The sequence below is a fragment of the Littorina saxatilis genome, linkage group LG1, assembly GCF_037325665.1.
Source record: "Littorina saxatilis isolate snail1 linkage group LG1, US_GU_Lsax_2.0, whole genome shotgun sequence".
In the NCBI taxonomy this organism is placed as follows: domain Eukaryota; kingdom Metazoa; phylum Mollusca; class Gastropoda; order Littorinimorpha; family Littorinidae; genus Littorina; species Littorina saxatilis.
Genome location: NC_090245.1, coordinates 70,287,851 through 70,305,516, shown reverse-complemented (window position 1 = coordinate 70,305,516; position 17,666 = coordinate 70,287,851). Strand labels below are relative to the sequence as shown.

The 17,666-nt window shown below is 42.0% G+C and overlaps 1 protein-coding gene across 1 annotated transcript; it reads left to right on the top strand.

Annotated features, from left to right (window-relative positions):
* Positions 1-1,226: 1,226 nt before the first annotated feature.
* LOC138977225 (uncharacterized) lies at positions 1,227-16,696 on the top strand. Its single transcript, XM_070350133.1, has 13 exons — positions 1,227-1,292; positions 2,278-2,499; positions 2,893-3,422; positions 3,777-3,912; positions 5,545-5,772; positions 7,050-7,165; positions 8,734-8,848; positions 10,973-11,136; positions 12,234-12,393; positions 13,413-13,612; positions 14,112-14,233; positions 15,333-15,396; positions 16,583-16,696. Exons 2-13 carry the CDS (start codon positions 2,358-2,360, stop codon positions 16,679-16,681), a joined length of 2,076 nt encoding a protein of 691 aa, XP_070206234.1. The 5' UTR covers positions 1,227-1,292; positions 2,278-2,357; the 3' UTR covers positions 16,682-16,696.
* Positions 16,697-17,666: the final 970 nt, after the last annotated feature.

The window sequence follows — 17,666 nt, the reverse complement described above, 5'->3', positions numbered from 1 at the left end:
TGTGCCTGTGGTCTGCTCGCAGTCGAGCACAGAAAACATGGCGGCGCCCTGTGGCAAATTCGTGAAAAGTCTTCCCGACCGCAGATACCAGCGTCGTCCGCGACGCTGGAATAAAGCACATACAGGGTAGAGAGTTCCAAAACAGAATAGAGTTGTGGAGAGTCTACTCAGGCTAAGCAAAGGCTTTACGAAACAGGTATGTTTTGAGTTGGGTTTTGAAGGAGGAAAGGCTGCTGGAATCACGGATAGAACTTGGAAGCGAGTTCCAGACGATCGGAATCTGGTACCTAAAGGTTCTTTCACCAAAGGTCTTGGTCCTGGTTTTGGGGATGCGAAGGAGTTTTTCAGAGGAGGATCTGAGAGAACGGGATGGCTCGTAGATACTGAGGGAATGGGACAAATAGGGGGGAAGTGATTTCTCAAAACAGCGGTACCCTAACAGAGCGAGCTTGTACTCGATTCTATACTTCATAGGAAGCCAGTGAAGGGTGGTAAGTAGGGGAGTGACATGGTCTTTCTTAGACTTCTGCAGAATGAGCCTTGCAGCACTGTTCTGGACTCTCTGTAAGCGATCAAGTTCTTCAGTGGGGAGGCCGGCAAGCAATGAGTTGCAGTAGTCAAGTCGACTCAGGATCAGAGAGGAGACAAGTTGAACACTGAGTGGCTTGGAGTGTCAGGAATGATCTGACAGAGGAAATCTTGCGCAACGCAAAAAAGGCACATTTACAAACAAAACTAATGTGTTTTTGCATTGTCAGAGCAGAGTCCAGGTACACGCCTAGGTCCTTAACAGCGGTTTGGGAAACAATCTGAGTGTCGCCTATTGTCAGGGAAGTACAGTCAATCTGATTTAAAGCATGCCTTGAGCCTGACAGCATCACCTCAGTTTTTGAGTCATTCAGCTTGAGTTTATTGTCTATCATCCAGTCTTTAACTGACTCAATAACTGAGGAGGACATTGAACGCTGGGAGAAAGAATGGGGTGGCAAGAAGTTTGTCTCGCCATGAAGTAAGCTCAGCATGAGGCAGGGCAGATAATTCTTTTAAAGGCACAGTAAGCCTCCCGTAAACCATCACAGAGCTCCCCGAGCGTCTACATACAGTACAAGCATACTTCCATTTGAACGCTCACCGCCGGAACGGGAACATCCTCATCCGAGACAATTTTTCACAAGGAACTAAAGTTGGCCTAGCTCGCCGTGTTTACCGAAGTTGTTTTGACAGCAACAGGGGGGAATAACGCACATCTACGCTGCGACGATTTCGCTTTGTTGTTGTCGTTGTCTGAGAAGGTAAGCGAATTGTACGGATAATTTATATGGTGCATATCCATTACATGTTGCATATGATAACACACCTGAGTACCGAGTTCTTGATACTTAAAAAGTGAGGTTTTTAATTGTCTGTTTCGAGAACTATGCTGAGCCACTACGCGGAAATTTAGGAATTACCTCCCTTGAACAGAGAGAGGGCGAGAGAAAGAGAGAGAGAGAGAGAGAGAGAGAGACACACACACACACACACACACATTCGGACGAACGACCGGAAACTTGTCCCAGTGTTAATTCATGTGTGAAATCAGTTTTGGATCCTACCATTATTATTATAATTAATTCCAATATTATTGGTTGTGCAATCATTGCTATTTTTTATTTTCGCTGATAATTAATTAATAAAAAGCCTTGTCAGATATAAAAGCTTTCATTTCAGGTGGCTTTAATTATGATTAACTCAATTTTGTTTGAATCTAAGGTTGACTGCATGGGTGACTTGGAATTAGATAATTTTATGTTAGGCCAAACAAAAATATTTGTCATCATTTTCACGAGTTTTCATGCATACCCATACAACTATCAGCCTGGTTGGGTTTTACTTTGACAATCCACGTTTCACCTGAAAGCTCAAACCCATTCACCACCTCGATTTATTGCTTGGGGAACATGAGATTTATTGCCCGGCTGGGTATGAAAGAAAACTGTGAAAATGATGACAATTAAATATCTGTGTTCTCAGCCTTAAACATGTCAGTCTGATTTATTCTGCGAACTTTTGTTCCTGGTCCTGCAGATATAAGGTATATTCACACTGCAAATGTGTATTATTTTGTTTAAAAAGAGGTTGTCTTAATTCTTTCTGACAGCAGGCCTAGCTGACATTCTCCTAAACATAGCTGTGGCAGACTTTGAATATTTAAGCTATTATAGTATCTGATTTGTTTAATACAATCTTTTGATTATTGCTATTAACAATTTTTCACATTTATTTGTATCTATACAGGTTGAGGACAATGAAAGTTCAGGAAAAGTTTACTGCAGAGCTGGTCGTCATTCCTCAAAGAGGTTGATCAGGGACATAGAATGGGATGTGGTGGTAGTAAGAAATCCCTACAACATTCAGTTTTGAACCCAGACCTTGTCACTTCAATTGGGAAAACTCGCATTGCCGAAGACAAATGTGAAAATTCTTCAAACAACAGTCAAAACAACAACATGCGGAGAGGTATTTTATCAGTCAGGAGTTTATGTCAGCAGCAATTCTTTTTTAGTGATAATTTTCTTTGGTGTGTGTGTGTGTGTGTGTGTGTGCATGCATATATATGTGTGTGTGTGTGTGTGTGCATGTGTGTGTGCGTGCATATGTTTGTGTGTGTGTGTGTATGTGTGCATGCGTGTGTGCATGCATGTGCGCTTGCATGCGTGTGTGTGTTGTGCCTGATAGTCCCAAAAGTATGGTACTCCTCTTAGATTTGAGGATCATTATTGTACTGACATAAATATAACTCTGCTACAACTTTTTTTTTTAATAGGACCTTTTTACCTGAAATTTTAAAATCAGTATGTACTGATATTACACTGGCAAAATAAATATGTGATTGATTATGCTTGCTTGCAGCAAAGAAGCCTGCCCCTGCAGATCTGACAGAAAAGCCATCGAGCGAACCACCCAAAACCTTGGAGGAGAAAGTCAGACAGCTCTGGTCTGTGAGCGATGAAGATGCCAAGGAAGCTATTCTCCTGATCGAGAAGCACCCCGATGATAATGAAGACTTCAACCACCTGGCCAACATCATGCAAGAGGTTGTCAGGGGTGATCAGTATCAGGTCGCACGCCAGCTATACTTGATTACTAGGAACTGTAAAACACATTTGATGGACTTCTTAGCTCTCATTGGCGGAGCTAAAGCAACGGTTGAGGTATACACCAACCAGCTGAAAGTCTTGGGAGTAACCTTTTTTCCGGAAAAGCTTTTTGAAGAGAATCATGAAGGAGAGAAGGGGCGGGCACTACAGATCCTGATAAAGATGCGAAGCTTCTGGGTGAACGCTACAGACTTGAGTATGATTTTTTCTGCACGCCTTGCAGAGGCAAAGCTGTTCCCTTACCTGGCTGAAGACATCAAGAACTTAGATTCAAAATCCAACGTAAGTGCTGAATTTTTAATTTACATTTTTGAAGACAAAGGTAAACATTAAGTATTGGTGTTTTTTTAAGACTGAAATAGTTTTGGGAGTACATGTACAGACTTTTATGAATATTAATTTGATAATTAATTGTCAGTGTTTGGTAATCAGATGCTCATTTTTAGCTGTGCATGTAGAGTACACTTTTGATAAGATGTGTTTCTCATAAATAGATCATTGCAAAATGTACCAGTAAGGTCCCATATCCTGTTTTCCTTTGTTTCGTAATCAAAAAACAAGAAAGGTAGGTTGTTGGAACGTTTGTTATTGACAATATTTGTTTGGTAATATTATACTATTGTTCTTCTTTTGCAGTCAGTTAAATATGATATATTTGATAAGTCAGTCACCATTCTACATAACTCGGCCAGAAACAAACAACTTCGACAATACTTTCGGGATATCAGTCTTGTTCATCTGTTGACACCTTTTTTGGCAAGAACAGATAAAGGTTAGTATTTTGTGTAGAATAATGTCTTTTGTTTTCATTCTTTCTTTGTTTTGTTGTCTGGTCAAATCTTTTTGGTTTCAGCTTTTTTCTATCTTTAATTTGTAGATTTTTACAGACTGAAAGACTGCTGGTAGAGTAGTTTAGTGTTTCCTTTCAACCCCTTTGGGTCTCATAATGTAGCATGTACAGTCCATGGGAGGTAACTCATGGAATATATTCTTGTTCTTGTGATGTGCGATAGCTTCCCTTTAACTCATTCGGGACGCGTCTAAATTGTCCCTCGTGTTCCCTCCCAGCGCACGATTTTGACCCATTTAAAAAAATAAAATAAAAATCAACAACATAAAATAACCTTACCTACCTTACATTTTTGCAAAGTTTGAAACTTGCTCTTTTAGAAAATATATGAAACATTTGAAAGAACATACCTTTTGTTGTCTTCACATCCAGTCAAACTACCTCTTTGCAGTAAAAGAACAAAAACAATTTCTACGTCATGGGTTCATCATACACAATGTCATGATCGACACTTTCATTGTCCGAATGAGTCATCACCCAAATCATCGTCCATTAATGGCACAAACTCGTCATCAGAATCTAAAATATCATCTCCACTATCATAAGGTCAAGATCAGAACCGTCCTGAATAACAAGTTTTAGCACTCTTTTCAAGTTAATACGTCTTGTGGCAGAACGATCCGCCATCTTGGAAAAGTCAAAACACGTGGGTCGCACACCGTCAAAAAAATCAAATTATTCCCAACAATTGAAGGGAAGGAACTGTTTACAGTGAATGGTTCCACTGTAGACAGGCAGAAGTTTATTGCGGGGGTTGTTTCCCTTGGTCAGCGGGGCCGTTCACACCGTTAACAATTCGTGATATCCGTCGGAACTAAACTTCAGACGTGTCGGCAACGCTAAGCACATGCTGCTGTCGGAATTCCAATTCAGACACGTAGCGAACCGTGTGTGTTTGTGTGTGTTTTAGGGGCGGGGATATAGCTCAGTTGGTAGCGCGCTGGATTTGTATTCAGTTGGCCGCTGTCAGCGTGAGTTCGATCCCAGGTTCGGCGGAAATTTATTTCACAGAGTCAACTTTGTGTGCAGACTCTCTTCGGTGTCCGAACCTCCCCCCGTGTACACTACATTGGGTGTGCACGTTAAAGATCCCACGATTGACAAAAGGGTCTTTCCTGGCAAAATTGCTTAGGCACAGTTAATAATTGTCTACCTATACCCGTGTGACTTGGAATAATAGGCCGTGAAAGGTAAATATGCGCCGAAATGGCTGCAATCTACTGGCCGTATAAAATTTCATCTCACACGGCATCACTGCAGAGCGCCTAGAACTGTACCCACGGAATATGCGCGATATAAGACTCATTGATTGATTGATTGATTGATTGAGAGACAGAGAGAGAGATTGAATGTTTGTCCTGTCAAGTAAATCGGGTCTAGCCTGACTGATCGCTGCATGGACTGTGCATAGAATTGGGAATCACACTCCTGCTGCATGTGAGACGAGAACAGGAGTCAACTTTTAACAGATTGTTTTCATTTTGGACCTAATTATAGGTCCCTGGTGCAGGTATAATTACCAGCCTGACTTTGGGGGGATGGCTTTTTTTCCAGACATAAAACTGCTGAGCCTTCTGACACTGTCCTACATCATTGACGAGCAAGACAACCACCTTCTCCTCGCTGACGACTCTGACTTTGACTTTCTCCTGGATAATGTTGCTCAGGCGTGGGCTACGCAAGACCATCGCAATGTTTCGGGGTATTCGTTGGAAGAGCTGTTGCAAGGTCTTGGCAACTTGGTGCAGAATGACGACAACAAGAAACTGCTCATGAAAAAGGGTGAGTGGGTATATATATATATATATATAGCTTGCAAGTATGAAAAGAAAACTCAGAGCTGCCAACTGCTATGCTTTCAGCGAAGCATGCCATGTTTTAAGACAAATTGTAATGCTGTTACGTCGCGTCATGCTTAGAATTGTTACACTCAAACTATATATAATAATCGCAAATAATTTCTGTTCCTATATATATACACCACAAAATGCCCAAAGTCGAAAGATGTAGTACAAACAGGGGAATAAAACGGAACAGCCGTTTTTGTGTGCCTGTGTGAGCTCACAGTTGCCGACTGACACAAACTTTCGCATTCGGCTTTTCTTATCTCGTAACTCCACACTAAATACCCCACTTTCCCTCTGAAGTATTGATGTACAACCCATGGCACTAACATTCATGTAGTCGTTTATAACTGAGGTTGAAAAATTCGCTTCATGACGAGACAAGTATATTAAATGCCATTCACCCAAACTGAAAACTTCGCTGCCCGTCTGCTCGCGTGGTTCGGATTAGCTGTTCTCTTCTCCTCCCCTTGTTGCATCCTAGTTCTTCAGTTGTTTCTAGTTTTCCGTTGATGTTGTGCTTTTGTCTTCTTCATAAGTAGTCTTGTTCAAAATTAAAAAAACTCAAACTTCTTTTTGCTGTATATGATTCATGAACTAATAAAAAGCTGTTTAACAGCTGTGTTGTCAAATTGAGTTTTTTTCCCAAGTCAGTGTGGCGCCTGCTCAAAACTAATGCGCCTAAGAAACGGCGTCTGCTATCAAAACCTGAGATCAACGCATCGACGCAAGAATTAACTGTCATTTTGTAAGTTTGGAACAACAAATCAAGGTCAGAACAGCTATATAATCGCTATTGTATTTTCAGCGTAGCAATAGGGTCCGATATTTAGACTCCAACAAGTATAATGCGACTCGTCTTCGACTCGTCGGCATTATACTTGTCTCGTCTAAATATCGGACGCTACGCTGAAAACACAATAGCTGTTAATCTTTTTCTAAATAAACTTATTAAAAATGAATATATTCTTGCGCCAAATAGCCGAAATATGGATGTGCGAATAAGTTTTAGACAATGCTAAACTAAAACACCATTTGCTATGCTGAAAATTCAAAAATAAATTAAATTGCTGTATACACTTGAGGTTATACAAGGTTGGCAGGTCTGTTAACTGCATGCTGACACCACAAAACAGATTGCATGGTTCTGTACAGTGCTGTCACCTCATCTCATCTCATCTTACCTGATAGAATCTGTACTTTACCTGTTGACAGGAGTCCTCACTCACCTGAAGCCCATACTGAAAACAGGCCGTGATGGCGAGAAACAAATGGCGGCAAAGATTGTCTGGGAGCTGTCTTTTGACAACGAAAACAAACGTCTCATGAAGGTAACCACATTTACACCACACATTGTTTTATCATGTCTTTGTCTTCTTAATTGTTATTAGTCGCTTTGGTAGGATCCTCTTGTAACCGAGTGCCGAAACACCACAATCACTTTTGGAGGCGAAGTCCAATCAAACAGGATTGAGAATTTTAGAGCTTATTTCTAAGCCCTATAAAAACTGTTATGCATTCGCAAAGGAATCCATGAACATACAGAGAGACAAAAGCCGCCAGACCCCATCACAAACAGAACTATACAACTTCTAAGGCGAACAACTCTGCAGAGTCTGCTGTGAAAGGCGACGGTAGTCTCCCTGTCACACTCTCAAAAACAAGCGTCTCATAAAGGTAACGACGTTTACACCCCACATTCTTTTATAATGTGTTTTTCTTCTTTGGATAATTAATTAAGTCGCTTTGGCAGGATATAATATCCTCTCAAAAACAATTAAACGTCTCTAGAAGGTAAAAGTATTTACACCACACATGGTTTTATTGTGTCTTTTCCTTCTTGGGATCGGATCCTCTCACCATTTGTCCTTAAGTTGACAGAAATCATGTTGACAGCTGGCATTTGAGAACAAAAACAAGCGTCTCGTGAAGGCCTTACAGCATTTACACTACACATTGTTTTATCGTGTCTTAATTCTGCTAAATAGCCACTTTGGCATGATCATCTCATTCCTAGCCCTTAAGTGGACAGAAATATTTTTAAAACTATCACACCCAAAAAGTTACTTTAAAAAATTCATTATTAAAAGGTACAGTAAACATATAGTTACAAAGAAGAGGCAGATCAAACAAGGTTAAAAAAAGAGTTGCTTCCCTTGCACTGGACTGACAGCTTACGAGACCGAGGTGGTGGTGATGGTGGTTTGTTTGTTTGTTTGTTTGCTTAACGCCCAGTCGACCACGAAGGGCCATATCAGGGCGGTGCTGCTTTGACATATAATGTGCGCCACACACAAGACAGAAGTCGCAGCACAGGCTTCATGTCTCACCCAGTCACATTATTCTGACACCGGACCAACCAGTCCTAGCACTAACCCCATAATGCCAGACGCCAGGCGGAGCAGCCACTAGATTGCCAATTTTAAAGTCTTAGGTATGACCCGGCCGGGGTTCGAACCCACGACCTCCCGCTCACTGGGCGGACGCCTTACCACTAGGCCAACCGTGCCGGTGGTGATGGTGGTGGTGGAGAGATTGTTAACAAGCATCCAGTGTGTGTTATACAAGTAGATCTTTATTTATTTCCTTTTGTTGTTGTTGTTTGTTTGTTTTTTTGTTTAAAAAAACCTTTTGTTGTTGTTGAATGTTCTACAGGTTGTCGATCTTTGTTTATTCGATCACTTTTGTTGTTGGTGAATGTTTAAGAGAGGTTGATGTGGAAATCTTATGAGCATGCACTGCATGTGTAAAGAAGTGTTTATAATTCTGGACATATGTAGGGAGTAATTATGTAGTTAAGATAGTGTAATGTCAGTCTCTTGTCAATATTGAACATTTATTTGAATTCCCACATTTGCATTCACAAAGTGATGTGCGTTGATTGGTATAATCAATTCAGGGAGATGCAGAGCTGATGAGTCAACTGCACAAACTGAAGAACAGCAGTCATCACGGCGTGGCCAAGTCATGCAGTGGTGCTCTCTGGGTCCTAGACATGGACACCAAACTTAAGGGTAAGCTTGGGTATATATACAGTGGTACCTGCGATGAAAGCTAGAACAGCTAGCGTTACGAGGACTGGGTGGCCGAGTGGTAACGCACTTGCGCTCGGAAGCGAGAGGTTGCAAGTTCGACCCTGGGTCAGGGCGTTAGCAATTTTCTCCCCCCTTTCCTAACCTAGGTGGTGGGTTCAAGTGCTAGTCTTTCGGATGAGACGAAAAACCGAGGTCCCTTCGTGTACACTACATTGGGGTGTGCACGTTAAAGATCCCATGATTGACAAAAGGGTCTTTCCTGGCAAAATTGTATAGGCATAGATAAAAAAAAGTCCACCAAAATACCCGTGTGACTTGGAATAATAGGCCGTGAAAAGTGGGATATGCGCCGAAATGGCTGCGATCTGCTGGTCGATGTGAATCCGTGATGTATTGTGTAAAAAATTCCATCTCACACGGCATAAATAGATCCCTGCGCCTTGAGTCCGAGTCTGGAGATACGCGCGCGATATAAGACTTCATATAACATAACGACTAGCTAAGAGTGTTGTGCATTGCATGTGGCCAGTAATGACAGGTATTGGTGTGGACACAGTGGAACCCCCTTTAAACACCCCCAAATTTAGGACTCCCTCCCTTTTAAGACCTTTGTTTTCTCAGACTTTCTAGTTTCTGTAAATTTACCCCCATGTTCAGACCCCAAGAGTCCTTTTTAAGATCAGATTTCTCAGATTTTTGGAGGTCTTGGAAGGGGGATTCAACTGTTTATGCAATGGTACCTGCGATGAAAGAACAGCGTTACGACTAGCAAAAAGTGTTGTACATTGCAGGTACCCCCCGCGGGTTAGGGGGAAGAATTTACCCGATGCTCCCCAGCATGTCGTAAGAGGCGACTAACGGATTCTGTTTCTCTTTTTACCCTTGTTAAGTGTTTCTTGTATAGAATATAGTCAATTTTTGTAAAGATTTTAGTCAAGCAGTATGTAAGAAATGTTAAGTCCTTTGTACTGGAAACTTGCATTCTCCCAGTAAGGTAATACGTACATTGTACTACGTTGCAAGCCCCTGGAGCAAATTTTTGATTAGTGCTTTTGTGAACAAGAAACAATTGACAAGTGGCTCTATCCCATCTGCCCCCTTTCCCCGTCGCGATATAACCTTCGTGGTTGAAAACGACGTTAAACACCAAATAAAGAAAGAAACATTGCAGGTGGTCTTTGTTTGTTTGTTCGTTCATGGGCTGCATGAAACTCCCACGACTTTTACGTGTATGACCGTTTTTACCCCGCCATTTAGGCAGCCATACGCCACTTTCGGAGGAAGCATGCTGGGTATTTTCGTGTTTCTATAACCCACCGAACTCTGACATGGATTACAGGATCTTTTTCGTGCGCACTTGGTCTTGTGCTTGCGTGTACACACAGGGGGTGTTCGGACACCGAGGAGAGTCTGCACACAAATTAAGTTGACTCTGAGAAATAAATCTCTCGCCGAACGTGGGGACGAACTCACGCTGACAGCGGCCAACTGGATACAAATCCAGCGCGCTACCGACTGAGCTACATCCCCGCCCTGCAGGTGGCCTTTAATTACAGGTATTTTTTGGTAAGGACAGTAGAAATTTTGTTTCCCCAAACTGAACAGCATGTGTATTGTCAATGGGAATTATATGGTGCGAATCATCAACTGCAGAACAGCTTTTTTATTTTAGAGTATTACTGTGAAACAAACGATTCCCTTCAAAAACTGTAGGAGAGATCAGCTGGGCTGAGGTGCACCAAGCAAAACTGGGTGCCAGCCCACTAGGTGGGAATAATTAAGCCGTGGGGTCTGACTGGTTGAAATCACAACAAATCTCATCCAATCTGACCCCGCGGCAGCATGCATACGACCCATTTTGGATGGTATGCACCCAGTCTCGCTTCGCACCTCGGCCAAGGTCTTCAGTTGGAGGGTCCAGGCTTACAATGGACGTAAATTTACGGACCTTCTAAACAGAAAACGTGAAAAAACAAGAGAGATCTTTTAATAGGGAAGGGGGGTGTGGAGGTGGGTGTTGGAGACTTAAAGGGGGGGGGGGGGGGGTTCCTTTTTATCTTCGTAGACTATTAAACTACTCGTTTTTTATTTTCGTTGACTCAGGTGGTTCCGCCTCCACCCGCAAGCCTATAGCACCGCCGGGACCACCTCCTCCCCCTGGACGCGCTGGTGCTCCTCCTCCCCCTCCTCCTGCTTCTGCTCCACCCAAGGTTCAAGGTCACATCATGATCAGCTACAACTGGGGCAACCAGAAACTGATGATGCAGGTAAGTTGGTGAGAGCTGTCAACCAAACGGAGTTAACTGTTGGTGCATGGTGGATGGTGCATGGTGGATGGTGCATGGTGCATGTCTGTCTGCACTTGGTTTTCATTTGTGATGAGTTTCAGGGTTAGGAAAGAGAGTGTATTTGTAAATTATTCAGTTACATTGTGGATGTGGATTTTCCTTTCAACCTCCTTCATTTGAAGATGAAAAGGAAACCTAAAGGAAAGATCACGGAGCAAATATACAAGTGTTGATCAGAAAAATGATTGTGCTCTGGATCGAGTCAGCATGATCGTGCCAATGGTTTGTGAGAGAGTGAAAGTCTTTACTTTCAATCAAAAGTGGCCCCAAACCAGTACACTAAGTGCACAATTCATTTTTTTGTGTGAAAACAGCTTTTTCGTCCTAATAATGTATTGTGCTTAACACCTCCAACCCCCATCCCACTAAAGCCGCATACAAAAAAAACACCAAAGGAGTTTTTTTCTAAAAGGAAGAAAAGAGAAAGAATAAATTTAAGAAGAAGTGTTACGTACATGCATGTATTGCAGTTTCAAAAGAAAGCAATATAAACATTAACTAATTTCAACACTCGACAGTCTAGCTTCTTCTGCATTCCTGATTTTGGTGTCGACCCTCAGGGCGATTGCATGTTTGGCAGCACACCATCTTTAACCTTGCCATATATGAGCAGCACGACACAATCTTTTAGGGTGTGCGTGAAATATATATCTGTGTGATTCCACGTCTCTGTTGACTTTCCTTGGAAACTCGATCTGTATCTTTAACGCCTGCATCCTTCCTTTCAGATGCATTTCCACACAAGGGTATTTTTGATTCCATCCGCTTAGAGTCTAGCTGCTCTGAACGTTGAAGTACAATATAATCCCCTTTGGTACCTGCATGGGCCTAGAACCCACACAGACACACAGTCACACAGACACACACACACACACTCACAAGCACACAAGCACACACACAAGCACACAAACACACACACATGCACACACGCACATGCACGCACACATGCACATGCATGCACACACACACACATAGACAACAGGTCTAAATCCTCTTTTCCATCATGGTTTGTTCAGGTGCGTGACAGCCTGCGCAAGGAGGGTTTCCAGGTGTGGATGGACATCGACAACATCAAAGGCTCCACCCTGCAGGCTATGGCGGAAGCTGTAGAAGGGGCGTCTGCCGTCCTCATCTGCATGTCACAGCGCTACAAGGACAGTCCCAACTGCAGAACAGGTAAGGGTATTCCGCCATTTCTTTTCACATAAAAATGTGGCAAAATCGACCCCTGGAAAAAAAAGGAGAAAAGAAATGGCGGCGTACCCTCACTTATCTCCTTTTTTTCAGCTGTCGATTTTGAGTAAATATTGCATTTTTCAAGCAAATATTGCATTATATTTTATGCCGTTTGCATTACCCGATGCTCCCCAGCATGTCGTAAGAGGCGACTAATGGATTCTGTTTCTCTTTTTACCCTTGTTAAGTGTTTCTTGTATAGAATATAGTCAATTTTTGTAAAGATTTTAGTCAAGCAGTATGTAAGAAATGTTAAGTCCTTTGTACTGGAAACTTGCATTCTCCCAGTAAGGTAATATATTGTACTACGATGCAAGCCCCTGGAGCAAATTTTTGATTAGTGCTTTTGTGAACAAGAAACAATTGACAAGTGGCTCTATCCCATCTGCCCCCTTTCCCCGTCGCGATATAACCTTCGTGGTTGAAAACGACGTTAAACACCAAAAAAAGAAAGAAAGAACGCTCACAGACAAGCTATACTAGTGCAGGTATATGGACTCCTGAATGTATGTTCTTCGTGCGAACATGTTGTTGATGGTGGACACTGTTCGACATCTCCTTTATTTATGAATGCATTTGCAAATAATGAACACATTATTCTGCCTAATGCCATGGAGTGATGCTAAGCTCAGAATGATGTGAAAACTAGACATGAAGTTTTGGGGTTTCTGTCCTACTGTTTGGGCATAATTAATCACTCTAGGTTTGCCTGTTTGTTTGTTCAATGTTGAAAACGTCATAGCAGGGGTCACACTGACTTTGAGGGATATTTGTTGGGGGTTACGCAAAACAAGACTAGTTTTTCTCAGCAATATGGCTAAAATGCATAATTATGCTACCTAAAATAAAAAGAAGCAAAACTGTGCAATGATCGAATGCGACCCCTGCATGACATGTTATGAGGACGCTTAAAATATCAACTGTTAACAATTATGTCCTATGATCTCTGTACTGTTCAGAGGCAGAATATGCTTTTGCACTGCAAAAACCCATCGTACCTCTTTTACTGGAGAGGGGGTACAAGCCAGATGGATGGCTGGGGATGCTTAAGGGCTCCAAACTCTTCTTTGACTTCAGCGGCAAGTACCCTTATGAGAAGAAAGTGGACGAGCTGTTCAAAGAGTTGGGAGGATATAGAGAGAAATTTGATGTTGAGGAGGTAAGAGTTTTATAATGTCTGTCTGTCTGTGCATGCTTTGCAACGTGTGTGTGTGTGTGTGTGTGTGTGTGTGTGTGTGTGTGTGTGTGTGTGTGTGTGTGTGTGTGTGTGTGTGTGTGTGCATGTGTGCGTTTGTGTGTGCGAGAGTGCCTACCTGCATGCCTGTCTATTTGTCTGTCTGTCGACTGGTCCTGTTACTTTTAATGATCTCTTGCACTTTAATTGTTGCACTTTGTTCCATCATCAGTGAAACGATCTGCATCAATTGCCTTTCACCCTTTTCCATGCTCTTTATTTTTCTCTTATTTCTAATCATCTCCGTAAATTTATTCTATTATCTTCTTTGGTTCTTCTGACATAACAGATCTTAACTTTTTTGGCAGAGGTCTTATTCCCACCCTCCTTCCCCCAGCAATCCACTCTTTGGTCCATGCACAAGTGAATCTATTTTTATGCAGGCTAATTAGCACCAATGTGATTGTACATCCTTGATTTTCAGACTGATGGTCCAGTGGTAGCTGAGAAGGCTCACCCTGTTGCAAGTGGGAATCGAACTCAAGATGTCAGTTCTTGGTCGCAGAAAGACGTTAACGACTGGATCAACAAGAATCAGCTGCATAAGTATGTAGATGTGATCAGCAGGTTTTAAATATTCATGTATGAATTTAATTCCGAGTCTCGAGCGTATTGCAGAGCAGCGTAAATGTTGCATGGGATTCATTTGTTTGTTCGTTTGTTTGTAAATAGTTTACTTGTCTGTTTGTTTTTTTCAAATTTGGGAGTTGAAGATGAAGATTTGTTAGTATTAAAAGGGAGGGTGAAACTACAGAAGACAGGTGGAAGACAAACATGTGGAAGTCAACGCAAAGATTGCACTGTTTTCATTTGTGTGCATGTGTGTGTGTGTGTGTGTGTGTGTGTGTGTGTGTGTGTGGTGTCTGTGTGTGTGTGTGTGTCTATGTTGGTGCATGTACACGTGTGTGTGCGCATGTGTGTGTGTGTGTGTTTGTGTGTGTGTGTGTTAGTGCATGTGTATGTGTGACCCAAAAAACCTAGCATGGTTTGAAAAGTATAGTGAAATAGACGAATTCCCAAAATATTAACTCCGTCGGGTCTATATGGGTTGTGAAAGAGTGAATACCCTTGCTTTTAGGGAGACAAACAATTAATCCACGAGTCAATCACTAGCGAGGGGTGTGTCTAAAACACCTGGACATGGAGCACGTGTGGATTATTTGTCTCCTTAACCCCTTCACTGCCCACCTCGTATGTAATACGTGGTCATTTTCGGTTTGTCATATGCCCATAACCGTATTTCATACGTGGGATTTGTGTCAACAACATTTCAGGACATTTCTGAAAACTAAATGGGAGGTAACCACTGTCCAAGTACTTGTAGGGGTTCTAAACACAGTTCTTTCCCTTAGACCGTTCGGATAATGCTGTTATACTGTGGCAGTGAAGGGGTTAAAAGGAAGGGTATTCATTTTTTCAGAACCCGTACAAATTAACCTGCACAGAGTTACGCATTTACAAACATCGTCTATTCGTGTAAAATGCTGCAGACAGTTAGGGCCTATATTATAGATCGTATTGCTTCATGTTTCCGCATATCATTAACGGGTTTTATGTTGTAACGTGTCAGTGAATAAATGATCATGGTACACTTTGACTTGCTGCAGATTTGGAATTATTTACATGCTTTATTCTTTTTTGGCAGACGTCCAAAGTTGCAGAACTTGTCTGGTGAAAACATCAAATTCTTGCAAAAACTTAGTCACAGGGTAAGTAAGTGTGTGTGTGTGTGTGTGTGTGTGTGTGTGTGTGTGTGTGTGTGCAGGGGCGGATCAGTTCATTTTATGGGGGGGGTTTCCAAAAGTATATTGTGAAGATATGGGTGTGAAGGCGCGAAGCGCCGAGCCGACGGCGCGAAGCGCCTAGCTTGCTAGGGGGGTCCGGGGGCATGCCCCCCCGGAAAATTTTGAAAAAAAGGATGCAAAATGGTGCAAGCTGGTGCATTCTGAGGATGATCATTACCAGTTCCAGGCAGCAGATTTTGTCACTGATTAATACCCACAAAATTGAAACTCAACCCAAAAAAACACACAAAAATATTTTTATTTTTTGGCTGGGGGGGGGTTTCCGGAAACCCCAGAAACCCCCCCCTCGTCCGCCCCTGGTGTGCATCTGTGTGTGTGTGCGTGCGTGCGTGCGTGTGCAGAGCTGCCAACTGCTACGATTTCAGCGTAGCATGCTACGATTTTGCAGCAATTGCTACGCTGCTATGTTAAGCCCAAAACTGCTACGCTCAAACAAAAATTTACAAGCATGCAAAATGTCCACTTATCACTCGACATTCAGCAGCAGTCAGTAAAAACTGCGCTTGTGATGGATAGGTCTCATCCAATCAGGGGATGGTTTTGTCGACTACATCCAATCGAGAATGTCGTTTTTCCATTTCGCGTTGCAGTCTTGTTTAGCGTATTTTTTTTGATTGACTAATAGAACTGAGATACTGTAGATCTCTGCTTAGAACACGTTCTTGGAGGTGTGGGTTACCGAGACACTGTGTCCCACTTAATTGCCGGCAAGTTGACATGTCGCGTCGTCTGTCATGATTGTGACACGGACAACGAAAGGGAAAAAAAAGAAAGTCCAAGGCAAACCTCGCATAATGCGGGTGTGCGATTCAAATTCAAGACAATGCTACTCTTAAAAACTAATTGCTACTCTAAAAAATCCAAAATGCAGCATTATGCTACTCTTTTGGCTTCACAGGGGTAAAATTGGCAGCTATGCGTGTGTGTGAGTGTGTGTGTGTGGGTGTGTGGGTGCATGTGTGTGTGTGTGGGTGTGGGTGTGTGTGCGTGTGTGTTTGATTGTTTGATAATCCTTGTTTTCATTAATACTTTTTTTATTTTCATCTGTGAAGTTTTTATTCCATTTATTCCATTTTGTCTGTTCACACAGGCTCCAGAATTTTACTTCACATACCTTAAACAAGACCTGGGACTGACCTCTTTGAATGACCTGATGCACTTCAGTGATGCAATTGACGCGCTTCCTTGATCTCTTGGAGAAGACTTAGCAATGGCATTAAACAACTGAGAAGAGAGCCTGCACGCACCTGTTTGAGATTCGCATAATGATTTAATGCTACCAGAGACATAGATAGAAGAGATGCGAAGCACTGTCTTCCCGCTCGCGTTATCTTCGCCTACGGCAGGGGCAAGTAATCCTCCCACTGGCGCCAAGCTGGCAATTGTTGTGTTTTTAAAGAGTTATAACTGTTTCATAGAAAATCATAGATAATAAAACATGCAAACTGTTAATTATTTGCACTCAAGAGAAACAGAAAATCACAAGAAGAAGATTATTGCATCATTTGGTGATTATAGAAGAATTGAATCCTAAAGCAGACCTGTTTACCCTTACGATTTTGGCGTAATTTATTACGATTTTCTGCAAAAAATACGCCATTCCGCTATCCGTGTCAAGACTACGATTTTCATAAATTAAAAAAAAGTAAAAAAAAAATAAAAAAAAAATTTTTTTTTTTTAATTTTTATTTTTTATTTTTTATCTATTCACATGTTTGGCATTGTTTTTTTCAATGGCAAAATGGGGTGAAAAAGCACAGGGGTGACCAGAGATCATGTCTGTCTGATGAGACGCTGGAGAGCCTTATTCTAGTGGTGAAGTCTCGCCCTCACTCATTCGGCAAGCGCAAGTACAGTAGAGAAGCGCTTGACACACTGAAAAAGGCCTACTACGAGCAAAAGAAAAAGAATCAGTGATGCATGTGCTTTTGATGTATTCTTCTTTGAAATTATGATGACTACAAAAACTGACTGATGTGTGAGTGATGGATATATGTGCATGATTGCGTTTCGCAGACACAGTTGTCATGTGCGTTGTAATTGGCGACGAATGCTGGATGATTACTATTTTTGTGCCAGGATTACTATTTTTGGGGCTGAGCATTACTCCAAAACACTTATGGGGGTAAACAGGTCTGCTAAAGTAAGCAATTTCGCTCATTTCTCCTTAAAAA